At 37.3% G+C, this 19,992-nt stretch overlaps 1 protein-coding gene across 1 annotated transcript; it reads right to left on the bottom strand.

Moving 5' to 3' along the window:
- Nucleotides 1–3,980: 3,980 nt before the first annotated feature.
- Nucleotides 3,981–19,653, bottom strand: LOC103021430 (uncharacterized). The gene is made up of 6 exons (XM_007231317.4): nt 19,497–19,653; nt 12,894–13,447; nt 11,395–11,728; nt 7,527–7,604; nt 7,149–7,402; nt 3,981–5,056 (listed from the first exon to the last, which is right to left on the bottom strand). The coding sequence occupies exons 1-6, from the start codon at nt 19,516–19,518 to the stop codon at nt 4,232–4,234; spliced, it is 2,067 nt and encodes a 688-aa protein (XP_007231379.3). The 5' UTR covers nt 19,519–19,653; the 3' UTR covers nt 3,981–4,231.
- Between the last annotated feature and the right edge of the window lie 339 nt (nt 19,654–19,992).

Raw genomic sequence — 19,992 nt, 5'->3', positions numbered from 1 at the left:
ATAAGTCAAAGGAAAAAATATTTTAAGAAATGCAGATCAGTCAATCCAAAACATTTCAAGTACTTTGAAAGTATCCTCAAGTGCAGACACAAAGACCATCAAACAGTATGATAAAACTGGCTCTCATCAGGAACGCCCCAGGAAAGGAAGATCAAAACATTGGTTGCACAGGATAAGTTCATCAGAGTAACCAGCCTCAGAAACCACAAGTTAAAAGCACCACAGATAAGAGCCACCTGAATGTTTCACAGATATTTTGGTTTAGTTCATTATTCCTTATGTGTCCCTTCATTGTCTGGATTACGTCAGTGTTTATTTACAAAAAAGTACATTGAATACATAAAAAATACATTAGACATTTAATTCAGAATCTTTACAAAGATTTACAAAAACTATGTATTTTCTTTCTAAAGCTTGGCTTAATTCATCAACCTGGTAACTACTTAAACTTTCAAATTTCTACAAAGAAGACATGTAATTTAGAACTGAGACCCCAATGCAATAAGCAATCGTGTGATATTTCACAAAACCTGATTTCCCAGTTCAGCCAAAATTTAGGTCATCTGAACGAACTCTGCCCCCTCTTATGTTCTCTCATTTGAATAGTGTTAACATTCAGTTTAAAGTGCAATTCAGCTTAAAAATGTAGTAAAGCTTCTGTTTTTTTTTTTTAAAGAAATAGCAAGGAGGACCTGTTTCCAGTCTAGTCAAACAAGCCTTTTCATCATCCTTATTGCATAACAAGACTGGACAAAATGAGGAACGGTGTTCTTCTGAGTTTCGTTTTAAGTTGTCAATTTTATTTTATGAAATCCAGCTTGATCTTACTGGAAGTTCACAGTTATAACCAAACCTGGGCCTATTTTACCATGTCTGAAACCGGTAAAGGGCAGAGGGGATGTCCACATTTGTCTGCATGTCCCCAACTGGTGCTAGATTAGCCAATGTTTACAGAACACTAAGTGGAACCATGTAAACCTAATAAGATTATTCTATAAATTGCTCAAGACAGGATTTGATTTGAGTCTTTACATTGTGCCTTTAACACTGTTCTGTCTTCTTTCAAAAGCTAAACCCAATATAAGCTGTAAAACAGGTTCCTTTTAACGCCTTGCTTTATTATATTTACACACTCAATATTTACATACATCCTAACTAATACAGAAAATCTTTTAAGGCAAAATGCACCAGGTACTTTAGTTGGATATAAAGGCTAAAAGTTATTGCCACGACAAGTGATCCATGAGGCAACAAGAGGAAGTCAGAGGACTACTGCAGCATGCAGTAGGGAAGCTGGAGCTAAGCTATGCTATTCTATGCAGCTGTGGATCATCTTAGTGACATATATGAGCCAGTACAAGTAGAACTTACATTTTTTTCATTCCACCATAAAGGCAAAAATGCTTCTAAAACTAGTGTTTTTCACTCCCAACCAAAGTCACATACTGGCCCCTAAATAATTTTGTAAATAATCGGTGAAGCTTTGGAAAGACTAAATTAAGCTTTAGAAATTTGAATATTGTTCTGTGTTCCATTTAATAGACATTTGACATTCAGACAAATATATACAGTATTTTCGTTGTTTTTTTATTGAGCACTGTGAAAAAGTCTTTAGTGTGATTCCAGTTTTGATATTGAGTAGGCCTGGACAATAATTCGATATCGGTATTTATCGCGATAAGAAATGTTTCAATAACGGTGATATCAGTTTTGTGGTATATCGATATGTATTAGAATCACGGACAGGCGTTTTTTACTGGCGTCAGCTCGCCGCAGAGCTCAACACATTCAGCCCCCGTAGCTGGGCTACGTCAGTGCGTGATGACGTAACCACACAGGCACATAGCCAAATTCGGATCCTCGTGGCCGCGGGTCCGCTCGCTCGGCCGAGGGTCCTCGAGGCCGGCCGCGGGTCCGCTCTCTTGCCACTTTGCTGCAAATTGTGCCGGAGAGTGCAGCCGACCAGCAGCGGTAATGTTAATACATCTAATCTGTTCCACCACTTCAAGCAACTCCACTACATACAATATTTTCCTTATACTGACTGAAGCACTTTTATAGCTTATGTTGTAACAAAGTTATTCATAGTTGTTAAAGCCTGTAGGTTTGTTTATTTGACGGGAAAATCTTGTTGCTTTTACGTATATAAAGGCTTCTTGTATTCTATCCTAGTTGAAACACTTTTGTTTTAATCTGTTAAATTTGTTCACAAAGAATAAGAAGCTCTGCCTCTGTTGTAATTTAAAGTTATTTTTATTGGTAATAGTTATATAGGCTTATGTTTGACAGGGATGTCATGTTATTATTTTGCTATATGCAAATAATATTGAGCATTCATTTATTTTGACTACTTTTATTTCTAAAGTATTAAAGATTTTGTGAAAGGAGGTTTCAAAGGCAGATATATAGATAGATAGATAGATAGATAGATATATATATAGATAGATAGATAGATAGATAGATAGATAGATAGATAGATAGATAGATAGATAGATAGATGTGCATATAATGAGGGTATCTGATGCCAGCCATACAAAAAGTGCAAATACACAGTTATATAATAATTTAAATTCGCAGTGCTGCAGGGATTGCAGGGCTTCTTAGCAGTTTTCTGAGGCCTTCAAAGTATTTATATCGATATCGAAGTTATATCGTATCGACCGAAATTTAAGGAATATATCGTGATATAAATTTTGGCCATATCGTCCAGCACTAATATTGAGAGTACTGAAAGTAAGTATATTGCAAAAAAAACTGAAAAAACACATATTGTTAAAAAAGAAAGATTGTTTTCAGCAAACAATTTAGTGGTTATAAGCTTACAGCTTCCCTGCAGGCACATACCAGTATTACATTACATTACATTACATTTGGCAGACGCTTTTGTCCAAAGCGACTTACAATAGTCAAGTACAATGTAAAATAAGTTTAAAGGTAAAAACAACTTTGGATAGGGATAAAAGGAGGTCAAGGGGAATAATAGGATAGAGGAGTGAAGGAGAGGAAGAAGGAAATGAGGTTAGAAGTAGTTAGTGTGTTAGAGGTGTTAGGAGAGTAAGTGCTCTTTGAAGAGCTCTGTCTTCAGTAGTTTCTTAAAGATAGCGAGAGATTCTCCTGATCTGGTAGTGGAAGGTAGTTTGTTCCACCATTGGGGAACTCTGTATGAGAACAGTCTGGATTGCTTTGTGTGAGTTTTTGGCAAAGCGAGGCGACGTTCACTGGAGGAGTGCAGCGGCCGGGACGTAGCGTAAGCCTTCAGGAGCGAGTGCAGGTAGGAAGGAGCCTGTTCTGTCATCACCTTGTAGGCGATTGTAAGAGCTTTGAATTTGATGCGAGCATCAACTGGTAGCCAATGGAGCTCAATGAGCAGCGGGGTGACATGTGCCCGTCTTGGCTGGTTGAAGACCAGACGTGCTGCTGCGTTCTGGATCATCTGGAGTGGTTTTACTACACAGGCCGGGAGTAGCGTACACAGCCAGGGTAGCGTATTAGACGCTACCCTGACGTAAAATGTTTGTCATCATGACCAACATTCAACCTGAAATTACCGTCTGTTAGCATTGGTGGCCAGCTGGGGTAAGTAGCAATGAAAAAAAAAACAGAACTTTGAAAATAGATTTTGAATTAATGTCAATTTACAAAGTTTTTATCTGTAGTAAAGCAGTATTGGGAGAGATTGTGTTACTGCACACTCTACTGCCGCATTTACACACTTACACACAGCACATTCACACTTTCATCATAATTAGAAAAAGACATATAAACACAGAGAACTCTGTAACTATTTAAAGTATAAGTCACTTCTTTAGAGAAATTACATATGAAGCCAGACTCACATGGCAATGCTTTTGCCTATCTTAATAATGAATTAAGTCTCAGTTTCAGCAGTGAAGTGAAGAATTAGAGGTCTGAACAGGTGAAGTGCAGAAATAAAGTTATTGATAAGATGAGAAAATAAAAAAGCAAACTGGGCCAAATAGTAGTGTACATGAATAATAAAAAATAACAATTACACCCTGTTTATTTATTTATATACACAAAATAAATAAATATAATTTGTCAGTAGTAACACATACTAAATTGACACATTCTATTCAGGTTGGAGGGGGATTAGACAGCATTGTTAGTGGGCGGAGCATAGATAGATCAATCATGTTCCCTGTATCAATGATTCATATAATGCTTCTAAATTTCCAGTATGAATAGCGAATAGTGATTAATCAACTAATCATCATTCCATTTTGCTTTTGCTGTATTTTCTCCTCCCAACCTCTGCGGCTACTGATCCTGCCGCAGCGCCTACAGCGCCTCCCGCTGGTCCTCCAAAAAACAGTCCCATTGCTCCTCCTAGCAGAGCTCCTCCTGCTGTCAGCTTTGGTACACGTTTGGCACCAGCTGCCACCTTCCCTCCAAGAAAACTGAGCACAGAGCCAAGCCGAGAGGACGAGGCTGAGGCCGAGGGCACGGATTCCTGCGGCTTCACACCTTTATTTACCTCTACCTCATCCTCCTCTACCTCCTTGAGCGAATGGAGAGTGGTCGAGATGGATCGATCTACCTCATCCGCATGTCCTCCATCTTCTCCACCTTCTTTCAGCAATGGATTTGTCCTCTGTTTCTGCTGGAGGTCGTAGCAACTCCCTCCGCTCTCCTTCACCAACTGCTCCACCTTCTCCAGAAGCTGCATCGCATTACCTTGCTCTTTTCCTCCCATCTTCCCTCGTTCCAGCACGTGGTACCTGTCCCCGCACTTCTCCACCAGCTCCAGCATTTCAGGACGCTTTTCCACAATGTATTCCTCCACCGTTACTTTGCTCAGCAGGTCAGAGTGAGTGAAGAGGACCAAGGTATTTTTCTGGATGGCGTCAGGGCCAAACACAGCCTCTACAGCACTCAGGCCCCGCAGGATGTGGTGACCAGGATATGTGACTGGCACACACAGCAGGAAAGCATGAGGGCCTGGGCTGCACAGGACTGTGCAGGAGGACAGATTGGCCTGCAGCTCCTCTGGAGAACAGGAGGACCAGAACCAGTCTGGAGTGTCCACCACTGTGACCTGAAATAACAGAAATAAACACAGAGATAATTATATAACCCTCTTGTGCCACCAAACCAACTGGCAGAAAAAGCAGCAATGGCTCAGATTCATAAGTCTGCCTAGTTTCCTCCCTGCTTTCAACACACCAACATCAACTGTTCACTTGCTAATCTTTGACAGGTGCCACTGGAACCAGATAATATTTTTTTTGCACTTGTTGGTTTTAATGTAATGACTGATCAGTGTAGAAGATTCATACAAAAAGTAATTTTACTTTCATGTTAAAATACATACAGTACTAATAGGTATTATAAGGTATAAATAAAAATACCATATTTTTCGAATTACACTTAGTCACACTTAGAATACTTTAATTTTCCCGAAAATTGTCATTGCGCCTTTTAATCCGATGTGCCATATGTATGAATTTTACCATTCAGGTTGTAAGGAGCAGTAAAGCCACTCCGCTGAAGCACAGCATTATAAAAGAGTTTCAGTTTAGATCTCCAGCACTGAGGCTGGAGCAATATTGCCATTAGCTGCTAACCGCACAAAGCGCTGGCTCTTTGGCCATCCAGAGGCGAGTATATCGCACTGTAGTCAGCGCATTTACTGTGTTAAAACAAGCTACATGGGACGAAGACAGGAGAGCAATCTGTGTAGATTTACATCCAGTGCTCATTTGACTTGTTTGACATGTGTTTTTTTTTTTTTGGAGTTACAGTTTTGTTTACTTCACTTAGCTTAGCTTTACAGGTGACAAGACATGCTGAATTAAGAAGGAAAACATGGCGACACCCCTGTTCTGACTACTACTTGTTAATAGTGTCACATAAAATGCGTCTTACAATCCGATGCACCTTATGTGTCACCGGGGAAAGGACGCACACCAAATGACAAAAGAATTTGTTTTTCGGGTATTTTATTCTGATTAAATTGTAAAAATAAAAATGAATACACTAAAAAAAAAACCCTAACTAAGAACACAGTACAGTATTTCCTGATTTTTACCTCTTATTTCATTAGGATGGTTACAGACACACATTTTAAAGGTGTATTCTCAATTCACCACCTGGCTACATATGTATGAAAATAGACCAAAAAATTGTAGTTCATTGATAGTGCACCTTTTAGTGTAAAAAATACAGTAATCGCACAGAGATTTTATACAACTTCAGTTTCACAACTGAAAGGTGATTGCACTTGCAGTTGCATTTTTGTTCCAAGTAAAATAACATTAATTCCAGATTTTGTTCTTCAAACTGATTTAAAATGCTGTCACTGATCATAGTAGTCTCATAGTTGTCATGCACTGCTAAAAACATCTAAGCAAGTAAAATTCTACTATTTCAAAGCAATAATTCTTATTTCTTCTCTGATAAGAATGTATGTCTTGCTTAGCTTTGTAAGTGTAAAATGAATTTGCTTTTTTTGGAAACAAAAACTTAAATCAGTCTCACTTAGGATTTTTACAAGAAATTTAAACTCAAAATTAGCAGAAAAAAGTCACCAGTCAAGTCAAGTTATTGTGATTCTTCTCATGTCAGTCAACTCCAGAGCTTTAAAAGTGGCAACGGTAATCAGGGAAACTTTTAAAATAAGCGATAGACTTTAACATGCCAGCAGCAAAAATGTATAAGACATATAAATAAATATTAATCAAATTTAAAATAAACTGGTTGATCACGTCAGTGTTTACCAGACATTGATGTGTACTTAACAACCTGTTGTCCCACTTTAGAGCAGCTGTGAGTGATTGTGTGCTATACTCATTTAAAACCAGGAGAGAGCAGCAGCTAAATGTAGGCATAAAAATGGCTATATGATACTGGCTTTACTGTTTTGTTCTATATCTTTCCTACTTTTAAGTATAGTTCCACTGGGTAAACATACATTTTAAAATTGAAAATTAAGTATAATTGTATAATTGTGACACTGTTATCAGTGCTTGTCATATATATAGTCCAAACAACTGATGACATTATGGCAGTAGAAGAATGCACAAATAGAGAAAATGTACTAATAAAAACACAAATTGTCTTTGGGACATTTCTGGCACAGTTGTGAAAAGGTTAATCTAAAGCCCTGAGTGAAGTAATTATTGACTGACTTGTTTATCGGTGAATACAGCTGTTCCTTTAACACATTGTTTTGTGGTGGCCTCAGTGACGTTCCCTCGCACTTTAAACTCCTCACGACCCAGTATGGCATTCCCAGCAGTGCTCTTTCCGGACCGGCTGTGACCCAGCAGGACCAGTCTCAGCTCTGAAGAAGAGGAGTGACCGTTGGATGAGAAGGTGGATGGTGATGAGGCAGAGATTAAAGTGGAGCTGGGGTCACCAGGTGAGGTGATGCGATGATGGACTAGAAACAGGAGGGCAGAGCAGAGTATAGTGTATTAAAACAGTAAACAATATACTGTATATATACTTAGATAACATGTTCAGCATCTTAATACAGTGTGTCCAGAGTGTTTGTGGTTGCTTACTGGTGTTTATGAAGTTCAGGTTGTTCTGGTTTACTTTGACGTTTGTCTCTTGTGACATCTGACTGAGGATGGCTCCCTCTGGTGGTAAAAAAAAAAATAAACAATGTTCAGGACAGTCAGGTTTCAGTTGATTTATGTATGAGACATTCCAGGATTTTGTTACATTTCCTGTCCCACCACTTAAATTTCAATTGTACATATCCAAAATATCTACACTATTTTTTGTGAACAATGTACTTGTTATAAGACAAACTGTAAAATTTGGTGGAAAAATAAGCTCCTTAGATATTATTCAAAAGACTGAATACCTTTGGACCACTTCAAAAAATGGCCGTTTTCTCTTGTCCCACACATTGGGTGACCAACTCCTTTGTCAAATTTAACAATTAAAATAAGCTCTAAATAAATGACTTCCTTCCATCTCTTTCTTTGGTCTACATTGTTTTGCATGTTGCAGTTTTTATGCTATTAAGTTGTGTCCCACAACATGCGCGCAACTCTGTTACCATAAGGAATTTTACCTGCAGTGAAAGAGTTAAAAAATGTTGTCTACTGGCACAAAGGAAGTGACATCACAAGGACATTTTCTGCCCACATGGCAAGACTAAGGCTGCGTCCAGAAACCCCAAAAGTGTCTCCTTTTTCCTACCGATCCTCCTCCTCTCCTCCGTGACCCGGAAACTGATTTCGTGACGCCATCTTGCCGCCTGTCCGAATACCGTAGGAGATGAAAGAAGCCGCTTAAAATCCACCTGTAGGAGGCTTCCAACGGAGGTTACATCAGTGTATCCTACTCCGGAAGACTTTTAAGGATTTTCCAATGACATCACTGCATCCACGCCCACAGAGCACGCGAAAATGGGGAAGGCAACGCCCAAATATACGTCATAAACATATTAATTAACTAGGTTCCTTATCTAATTAAACAGCCAGTAAAGCAGTAATATAATTTATAGTTTAGATAAACTGTATGCTCAGTAAAACTATATTCAAGACCCTATATGTATCATGTTATACATATAAAAACATATATTATTTGTAATATATATATATATATATATATATATATATATATATATATATATATATATATATATATATAATTTTAATAAATTCATTTATTTACTTATTTATTTTAACTTAGGGACTGATGAGGAAACTGAATCCCTCATAAGGCCAGACAGGGCTGCCAGAGTCACTGGTCAGAGATGCGGCCTAAAATGCGGCTGGGAGTAAACAGGATTTTATTGGAATATCTGAATTTTTGGCTGTGTGTGATAGTAATGTTCTGAAACGTGCTGAAAGTGAGCGTTGTGATTGGCTCAGTTCAACGGTAGTCAACATCCTATCTAAAAGGGATCAGCTGTTCCATTTCCCCAATTACAGCTCCTTCCCTCCATTCCTCCTCCTCCTCTCCTCTCCTCTCCTCGATTCCTCCACCTTCTTCCGGGGTAGGAGAGGAGGAGTAGGAAAGGAAGAGTAGGAGAGGAGGAGTAGCAAAAGTTTCTGGACACAGCCTAAGAGTAAGTGCTCTAACAATTTTCAAGTTTTTTTTTCCAAATATGTTTGTCCAAGTTGTGTGTGTCACTCAGTGAACGCAACCCTGTTACTCATATTGTAAGACTAATAATGAGTAGAATCAAAATTTTCTTTATATACTTATATAACCATGTTTGTGCTTGATCTTGTATACATAGCAAAATTTTACAGTTAGCATCTGTTCCTGGGGTAAACCACAACTTAGCCTAGATTTGCAACCCTGTTACTCACTGTAAGTTCCCAAATATATTGCATACCAACTTAAGTCTAAAAAACTGCTTTGATACCTGAGCTTGACGAATCAAACTTTTTGACACTCTATTACCTGTATTTAATAAATATATGACTAAAAATGATCAAATTGAAAATCAAGTTTTCAGAAGTGACCACCCCTGAAATGTACCAAAATCCTGGAATGTCCCATACAACATAACTCCAGGAGGCAAAAAAAAATATTTATTAACCTTTACATTATACATTTTATATTTTATATATCCAATATTCCTATTGGTGCATTCATCATGCAATTTCGACATTTTATAGAACAATTGATAGTTTCACTGTAAAGTTTAATCTCATTACACTCAAGAGTCTGCAGTGGTTGAAGAATATTTAAAAGGCATCAAAAGGCCCAACATTTTTTTGAAATTCCCAGACTGTAATATGGAGGGCAGTTGTGTTATCTACTAAGCAGTTCTACCAATCACTTCTCATTTGCAAAAGAAAATAGTGGATTATTAATAATGACTACTATGTTCAGCTTGATTTGTTTGGCCGTGCAGCAGATTAGAAAAGAATCTGGACAAATCACAAATCATAAACACTAGTGCTGGGCGATATGGGAAAAATCATGTATGACGATATGGAATTTTTTATCTCACGATAACGATATATATCATGATATACCACATTTAAGTATGTTTTTAGTTATTCTTCGAATAATATGACAAAATAAAATAATTGCTTACTTTTTTCCAACTTTATTTCAAAGTGACATTAAACTTTCACAAATGAGAATTACTACCTTTTAGTGCAGCAATATACATGTAGCAAATAAAAACAGATGAGGTAGATGCAGAAGCAAATTTTTTCAAAAGAACAATGCTTCTCCATTGTTCAGCTCCATTGTTAATAACGTAAAGCATGTCGCAAATAACTTAAAGCAGCGTCACGTCGCAAAACCACATTATGAAGCTTTTTTTTGCGAAGATTACTTTATTATCACTTATATAAACCGAGTTTATGCAAAGTGGCCACACCAATACATTTCATCTTATCATACATTATATATTTGCATGAATAATTGATGAAATTACTATAGGAACGATAGAAAGTAAGTAGCACGATAGACACTTTTCTATCATCCCCACAATATTTATCGTCATATCGCACAGTGCTAATAAACACTATGCTAGACCTTACCCGAATGGATCTGGTATATCTCCAAGATCTCAAGTAGCTATATTAGTTGTGATGGGTGAAAACATCAAAGCTGTCTAGAGTATTGACATTCAATAAAATACTTCTGTAGAAGTGTAAGTAACAACTCAAGCTTTTTACTCAGGTAAAAGTGTAAAAGTACTGGTTTAAAAGTAAAATCGCCACATACAGGTAACCTAGCAACAATGCAGCGCTTACAATCCAAACAGCTCAGCTACAAACAGAGCAGCCATGGAACTATTTTAACTTTAACATTTTATCTCAGTTTTTACAACCAAACAGATCGTATGTTCTCGTCCTCTTTAACTCATTTAACATTTCAATAAACAGCAGTGCCAATATTACACCTTATAACACTCCCTCTTGTTTGTAATGAAAGGGGAAAGAATGCCATTAAGAAAAAAGCTTAGGCCACACCACAGGGGCCTGTATTGCACTACCCTCCTACCCAAAACACATTTTTCTAAAAGCCATAATTACCATAACGTTCTATTTAAATAATGTTTTTTTAATGTTGAAAAATAAGCCTAGTTGCTTCCATCTGTACAATTGTATGACGAATACATGTGAAGGGGAATCAGATATTGACACAACACCAGTTCTTTTTCTTCTTCTATTGTTTAACAAAGTGATGATAGCCTGCCTCAACCTCCTGCAATTGGCCTGAAAGTCTGAGCCATTTAGAAAAGTGCTTTCACACTGCCAAGAACTGGACCATGGTTGAGCTGAACAAGACTGGAACAAGACCACCTTCACCTTTGTCCAGAAAGTCGGAAAGTCAGACCAAAGAAGGTATGAAAGTACTCTAAATCTGTCTGACCATGTGACCACCAATCACAGCTTTTGTAATCTATAAAACAAACCCAAGTCTCAGTCTCAGCTTTAGTACCTTTACTCAGTTTGAAACTGGAACTCTTCTGTCCAGATCGAGTGTCCTGTTGAATTGGTGCTGGTGGCGGCTGTGTATGAAGGCCATTGCTCATCTTCTGAGATGTCACCCTCTCTTCCGTATTTTCTCCACTCCTGCTTTGAAGTATCTCAGTCCTGGCTTTGTTCTGTGCCAACTGGGCCAGTGGGCTTTGAGTCTTCTCCACACTCTTTTCCCCTCGGAAGCTGTATCTCCTCTGGAACTCTCGCTCCTTCTCCCGGACACGTGCCTCCACCTCTCTCTGCAGAGCACTCTGCAGGTAACAGCCACCCCTGTTGTGCGCCAGCTGCTCCACCTGGAAGACAGACAGACATTCTTTTAAACCTGGGTGGGGTACTCTGATCCTGGAGGGCCAGATTCCTGCAAGGGTTTGTGGTTTTCCTGCTCAAGCACACTTGATTGAACTCTAGAAAGTAGAAAGTAGAGGGCTAGAAACTAGAAAGTAGAGGGCTAAAACTGACCTACAACTGAACTACAATTTCCCAAAAGTTTCCATTATGTTGCCTGACGGCCACATATGTCTTTTGTATCATGACGCCGGAGAAAGTATGCCTTGCGCAGCTCGAAACACCCAAATAGCATGTACTTATTCTCTTAATTAATTATGGGTGTGTTCTAAGCGTAACATGAAATAAACCAATCAGCATGTCACAGATTCTGTTAAGTTTACATTATGGATGTGTATGTTGGTGGGAAAAAATAGTCAGTCAGTCATTAACACTGTGTTTTCCTTCTAATGTAAGTTTACCTTCAATTTGGTACAGTTGAAAACAGTTAAACAGTTAAAAAAAGACATTTACATTAGAAGTTTGCATTCTTCATGTATGCAACATTCTGAGCAATGTGACTGGGCTGATTTTTTTTAGCTAATAGAAGCCATAATTCCATAGTTAGCTAAAACAGTAGCACCACATGGCATTTAGCACATTATACAATAAAAATATTCTGCCTCATTATTGTTTTTTTTTCTAAACAATTGTGTACTGTCATTTTATAAAAAAACAGTGACACTTGTTTTTATTTGCATATCCTTTAAGAGGCATGTGCCTCAATGAGGTCATTTCCTCAATGATGTCACAGTACCTCATCATGAATTTCATAGGAGGTAAAGTTATAGTGTGACAGAAATGAAATAGATATGTTAAAATTGCAATTTTATAGTTTAGTATAAAATATATAATGTATAATTAAAATGTGTAATTTAAATTTTATATAAATTATATAAATATTTAGCATAAAATACCTGCAGAAATGTGTCATTGATTGCTATTTCTATTTGTCTAATTGTCTATTTGAGTGTTTTTCTGCTTCATACCTGCTAACATTGAGGTTCACGGTTTTTACCTTACATATACTTATCTCTCATACATTTTTCATTTTTAGAGCCCCTTTAACTTTAAGAAACAGTATTTAAAAATAAACATAATTTTAAAATTGAGAAGCATGCATTAATCTCTCACCTTCTCCAGCAGAGACGCGACCTGCTGTCTCTTCTGAGGCTGGCGATTATTAATGACATGCCAGCGTCCTCCACAGCTGTCCACCATAGCCTTTAGCTGCGGCTCATCCTGCCTCATGTACTTTTCCTCATCACGACCCATCAGGTAATCTCCACATGTGAGCAGCACCAGGGTGTGGTCCAGTACCCCCGTCCCAAACACCCGCTCCAGCTGTGCAGGCATGTGCATCTCCATCTCGGTAAACTGGCCCACGGGCACCAGGATGAGGAAGGCATGTGGGCCTGGAGCAGCTAGGCTGAGGGCCCTCTCGGATTCCCTTTGAACGCTGGACTCGAGGTTCTGACCACTCCAGTACCAGCGGGGGGTCTCCACCACGGTCAGCTGGCGGCCTTCTGATAAACCTCGCCGCACTTCACAGAGTCTAGACTGGTTCAGATTGCTTGCTGAGGAGCTCTGGCCCAGGAGAGTGTCTGCTGTCAGGGTTTTACCACAGCCAATGTTGCCCACCAGGATCAGGCGCAGCTCTGATGTGTCAGCTGGGCTGCCGTACCACTCTGTATATACATCAAGATTAAAAGGATAGACAATTAAAACCTCTAAAACATGGATGCTTCTACATACCTGACCCATGTAAAGTTCAGTGAGAACACAGAGCATACAGCTGCATCTCAAAACATATAAATATATTCGAAAAGTTATGATTTGTTTTTTATAAATTATTGGTTGTTCGGAATAGTGATGTTTGAGAAGTGAAATTAAGTTTACAGGATTCAGAAAGTGTGCAATAACAAAAAATTAGGCAGGTGCATAAATTTGGGCGCCCCAACAGAAAAATTACATCAATATTTAGTAGATCCTCCTTTTGCAGAAATAACAGCCTCTAAACACTTCCTATAGCTTCCAATGAGAATCTGACTTCTGGATGACATTCTTCTTTACAAAACATCTCCAGTTCAGTCAGGTTTGATGGTTTCTGAGCATGAACTGCCTGCTTTAAATCACACCACAGATCTTTAATAATATTAAGGTCTGGGGACTGAGATGATCATTACAGAACATTGTACTTGTTCCTCTGCATGAATGCTTTAGCAGTGTTTAGGGTCGTTGTCTTGTTGAAGTATCTAGCCCCGGCACAACTTTAACTTTGTCACTAATTCTTAAACATTGACTGGTATCCATACAACCCTCAACTTTAACCAGATTCCCAGTACCTGCACTGACCACACAGCCCCACAGCATGATGGAACCACCATCAAAATTTACTGCGGGTAGCAAGTGTTTGTCTTAGAATGCACACCGCCCTCCAAAAAACTACATTTTAATTTAATTTAATTTAATTTAATCAGTCCACAGCAGCTTATTCCAAAATGAAGTTGATTTGTCCAAATGTGCTTTAGCATACTCTGTTTGTGGCGTGTGCTCAGAAAAGGCTTCTTCTGCATTACTCCCCCATACAGACTCTCCTTGTGCAAAGTGCGCTGAATAATTAAATTATAGTAGTGCTAAAGGTATTTAAATTAATAAAAAAACAAGGTTGCCATAATGTATGCATCTGCCTAATTTTGTTTAAGGAATTTTTGCACACTTTCTGTAAATTCTATAAAATTCATTTCACTTCTCAAATATCACTGTGTTCATTTGCTATATGATATATTTAACTAAAATTGCTGATCTGAAGAACCAATCATTTATAAAGGAAAATTTTAAAAATGATCAGGGGTGCCCAAACTTTTTCATACCAATGTAACCTGATAAAAGATAGATTAAATGCTAAACACTGAGTTAAGTCTGCATGGCTCTTTTAAGAACAAATCAGGTTAAAATCATTTTGAAAAAATAAGGAAGTTCTAACTGATAATGCTCAAATGCTTTACCAACCCACACGTCTTTCATTTCACTTAAAAGGAAAACACCTTGTGAATGACATGAAGACAGATGCAGATTCCAGTCTGCATTCCAGTAAATCGTTTTCCTGTGAGCGACTCACGCTAACTGATTATTATGTAATTTAATTCCTGCTTCTCTCAACACAGTCAACTCTGTAAAGTCCTTTATCTTGTATGACTGTCATTTGGGTACCAAAGAGATTTAAGGTCTCTGATGATTTGATTTCTCAAAAGATGTCAGACCTAAAATAGCTTGTTAAGGTTATGGATTGTTTACAATCAATCATCGTTCAGAAGCATTTTACCCTAATGCCTCCAGTAATTATCCAGCGGGATGTTAAAGTTAACTGTATACAATTCAGTATACAATTATATTCCGCCAAATCTGTGCCATTTATGTTCCCAGGCAATAATGTTTAAATGTGCACACAAAATAACTTTAAAATTAATTTTATTACTAAGCATAGTGTCCTGTACATTGACCTAATTTCAAAAGTAAGATACGTAATTAAAAACATTAATAAAAAAATAACTGAAAATATAGCATTTACCTGTCCCCACTCTCTAGCTATAAACTTTACCATAAAATATAATTATTAAAATCCTTCAGAGATGTATTTTTTGCATTGTTGTGTGACTCCAAATCCCGTCTATAATTTAAAAATATTTATAATATTTAACTTAATAATATTCAAGTTAAAATACACATTTTAGTTGTGTCACTGGGTTTTCACTCATTCCTGTTACCGTAAAACAATATCCCATTTATAACATCTAAAACATTCTACAAGTCACATCTACAACAGGAAGTTACTGTACATCAGTTGGTTCTTCTGAAGATGATTAATTAAATTCCTTCATTTGTTTTTTCTGTATATTTGATCTTACTCTGTCTTGTTACATTAATAAATTCTCAGATATTTTTTGTTTATTTTTAAAATACAAATTTTGGAAAAACACTAGAATGTGCTTAATGTCCTCATGCTATTAGCCCTTTAGCTTTTTCATGTTTTTGCTAATTCTATGCTAAAACTCATTCCTGTTACTTTAATTCCTGTTACTCAAAACATAATAAGTAACAGGAATGAGTTCCAGTAACAGGAGTGAGTGCCATTAACAGTAATTTTTTTTTGGTCATAAATATCAATTATTTGAACATGCAGTCAACACTTTCTTTAAAATATAGAAAATCAAAGACATTATTGGACTTTATTTTAAACATGCTTTTTAATGTCACAAGTTTTGTAACCATCCTCTTCTTTAGAAACCTTGTAAAAAAAATAAGTAAAACTGCTTGAGTTTGACCAGTTATTTTTGAATAGTTAAATATGTTATTAGATTCAGAGTTGAAAAAAATATATATATATATAATAATAATAAGTTTCATTTGAAAGAGTTACAACAAGCAAATGGCACCTATTCGTAGGAATGGCCCATATACAATTTCATTATTTTTTTAACATTGTGTAATGGATTTTAACATTGTATATCTTACATTTTAGGCCTCAGCACTGTGGGTGTTTTGCGTGTTCTTGTTTAGGTTGCTCTGGGAGTCCATATCTAAGAATCTGTCCCTGAATCAGGGGGTGTGCCATTGTTATACATGTAAATCCTGCATTCTCCAACTCTTACTCCTACACACTTGCGTGTGCACAAGCAGGCACACATTTTCTTCAGGTTAAACACCTCGTCCAGCCTGTTGAACAGCATTCAGCACACATTTGGATGCACCCTGATCACGACTACATGGCTTTCACTGGAATTAATTTAAAAAGGGAGATGCTTATCTACCCGGACCCGAGATGGATTACAACCGGTTTATCAGATGTCAGCTTGAAGGCGATTTTTCCACCCTTAAAAAGACTTGAAATGGATGTTTATCAGCACATAAAGGCATCTCTGCTTCTTTACCACTCAAATGACCAGCTTACTGACATTCAGACAAAAATCCAAGCTATGCTATGCTATTGTAAGCATGACAACCAAACCAAGCAAATGACCAAGATAACACAGAGTAGCCTTCATTAATCATAAAAAGTATGATGAAAATAATGTGGAGAGATGGTGGAATTGGGAATTGGAACTTCAAGCTTTACACCAAAGATGTAAAAATATTAATATTAATGAAAATATTTATTAAAATAATAATTGATTTTACCAACTGAAGAGAACAATGCCCTATTGTTTTGTAATGCCAATAATGAGTCTAATAACTGACTTATCTGATAAATATAAATGCTTAATTTCTTAACTTATTTCTTTTGAAAATAATTTACAAAAGAAAAGTCTTTAAGGTCAAAATCTGTCAATTAAATAAAAAGGGGTTTGTAAAATAAGTGATTGCATAAATGTTAACCTCTTTTTAAAAGCGACTGATCTAATTAAACAGAGGCAGCTGGGGCTCATATTTTTATAATGGGGGATAAACTGAGGGCAAATGATAAGACATTCCTGTGTTTGAATGGTCCAGTCTAGACAACTATAATTCACTTTATTCATACTTGTGCCACCACCTTTAACCCATCTGTGCAGTAAATACATACATAAATACATACATACACACCAGTGAGCAAACACACACTCTCAATTTGGCTGTTTGCACTGTTGCGAGTGGGCGTGTATCGGTGTGTCTGGTTAGCATGCTAGCAAGCTACCCATAGAGCTATTTTTTTCCAAGCTTTATTTTTTCTGAATTGCCCCTGTATTTGAGCAACACTACATCATATACAACAGGAAGAGCAGAAACTGCAGTTATAATTTGCTCTGTTGTGTTCAGACCTGTTTACACTGCTGGGGAAATGAACGAAGTACGGTAGAAGAAGTTCACAGAGCAGAGGGAGGGAAGCTCAGACCCCCGTGTCTATGATTGGCCTAAAGAATTTGTTTAGCCAATCAGTGTAGAATATCACTTCACTGTGTCAATCATTTGCATAAACCTCCACTCCGTTTGTCGCTCGCCGCGCTGTGTCGAGCGGACCACCTTCACAAACTCAGTGACTGTCCAAGAACAAGACTAGTAATGGATGCCACCAAGACCCCAAAGACTACTTTAAAAGAGTCACAACCTTTAGCAGCTGAGATGGGAGAGACTTTGCATACAAAAGATGTTGGCCTTGTTCTTCACCGGCCAAAGCTTTATGGGAGAGAGGCAAAAGACGTTAATCTGGACTACAGTTTATCCAAACACATGGGAGACTCCAGGGCCCAACAGGAAGAGGGGGCATTAGTCTGATGAGACTAGAAAAAAGGTTTTTATGCCTTCAGCCTAGATCAACTGTGAAGCATGGTGGTGGCAGCATTATGCTGTTGGGATGCTTCTCGATTCAGGGTACGATGAATGCAGCAAAATACAGAAGAATCATGAAGAACAATCTGATTCAGAACTACAATTTAGGAAATTTATTTTCCCAAATAAAAGCATACAGTGAATGCCACATGTTCTGGAGTCAAAGTGCAGACCTCAGTCCAATAGAGAATGTGTGGCTGGGCGTGAAAATTCCAAGATATTCACACCCAAGAGATCTGAAGCAGCTTGAGCAGTTTTAAGCAGTTTTTGAGGAATGAAGTAAGATTGCCATGTCCACATGTATAAGCCTGATTGACATTTATTAACACAGTGGCCTAAGGTGGTTCAACTAAATGCTAAATACTGAAGGGGTGGATATTTATGCAATCACTTATTTTACATTAGATATTTTAATTTAAATGACACTTCTGTGTAAAAAATATATTTCACTTTAATTTAAGAGTTTTTTTTATTATTGATAACTGTTTGTCAAAAATACTAATTATATTGATCATGATTCTGTTTATGGAAGCAATAAAATATAGGGGGGTGCTGTCAACAATAATTGACGTGATTAATCTGGAAACACATGCTTATTTGTGCAAATTATTCATTTAACCAATCAAGTTTGGCCTGAGCTTCCTACCATAATTCACTCCTTTTATAGAGACTAGTGATGAATAAGTGATTCTATTTAGTGATTTAAATACAGCATTAGTTCAGCACATTAAAATATTCTAAATTAAAAGGTGCATTTTTTTTTATTTTATTCCTGTTTTATGATTAATCACAAACTATAGTTGTGATAAATACAAATAATTTTAATTCAAATGATTAACAGCACTAATACAGCTCTAGAAAAAATTAAGAGACTTCCATTCCTGAATCAGTTCCTCTGATTTGGCCATGTATAGGTATATGTTTAAGTAAAATGAATATTGTTGTTTTATTCTATAAACTACGGACAGAATTTCTCCCAAATTCCAAATAAAAATATATTCATTTAGAGCATGCTGAAAATGAAAAATTGCTGCAATAATAAAAAAGATGCAGAGCTTTCAAATCTCAAATGATGCAAAAAAAAACAAGTTTATATTCATAAAGTAGAGAAGAGTTCAGTAATCAATATTTAGTGGAATAACCCTGGTTTTTAATGACAGTTTCCTTGGCATGTTCTCCTCTACCAGTCTTACTCACTGCTTTTGGATAACTTCATGCAATTCCTGTTGCTAAAATTCAAGCAGTTCAGCTTGGTTTAATGGCTTGTGATCATCTTCCTCTTGATTCTATTCCAGAGGTTTTCAATTTGGTAAAATCAAAGAAACTGATCATTTTTAAGTGGTCTCTTATTTTTCTCCCAGAGCTGTATTAATATTTTACAATTATTTTGCTGAAATATAAAGTATTTCAAGTAAATTAAGCTTTACTTACCCTGACCTGCTGATAAATCCATGCTGCTTCAGCGTCTCCAATTCCTTTCTCTCCGTCTTGTTTGACAGGGCTGACTGTGTGTTACCTTGGCAGCAGTACCGGCTGGTTTAACCCTGTCTACCTGTCTAACACCAGCCCTCCTCTCTCTCTCTCTCTCTTTCTGTTATCTCTCAGTGTCTCTCACTCATAGTAACCAAGATTAACCCCACCCACATTCAAATTCTTGCCTACAAAAACACACACACACTTGAAGCCATTTCACAGCTACTATTGTTCATCACCTTCCACACATTCTGGTTTTTAGGGTGGAGGTGAGACTGCCATCCGTACATGTGAATCACACTGCTCTCGTCTTCAGCCACACCCGTCCCCACCAAACCTGCACGACATCCGTACATAACCCACAAATGTGGTGAACATACAAGCAGGCTCATGTTATAGCAGGCAGACACGTTCTACATGTTTTGGCATTTTACCTTTTTTTCTTGAGGTTAAC

This window comes from Astyanax mexicanus, chromosome 5, assembly GCF_023375975.1.
Source record: "Astyanax mexicanus isolate ESR-SI-001 chromosome 5, AstMex3_surface, whole genome shotgun sequence".
NCBI lineage: Eukaryota > Metazoa > Chordata > Actinopteri > Characiformes > Acestrorhamphidae > Astyanax > Astyanax mexicanus.
This window is presented reverse-complemented; position numbering and strand designations above follow the sequence as displayed.

Excerpts from the sequence above, each read along its gene's own strand:
- LOC103021430 (XM_007231317.4), bottom strand. The coding sequence starts at position 19,518 with ATGGATTTATCAGCAGGTCAGG. Across the intron at positions 13,448-19,496 it reads GGATTTATCAGCAGGTCAGG|AGTGGTACGGCAGCCCAGCT; the intron begins GTAAGTAAAGCT and ends ATGTATATACAG. Across the intron at positions 7,403-7,526 it reads CCTGAACTTCATAAACACCA|TCCATCATCGCATCACCTCA; the intron begins GTAAGCAACCAC and ends TCCTGTTTCTAG.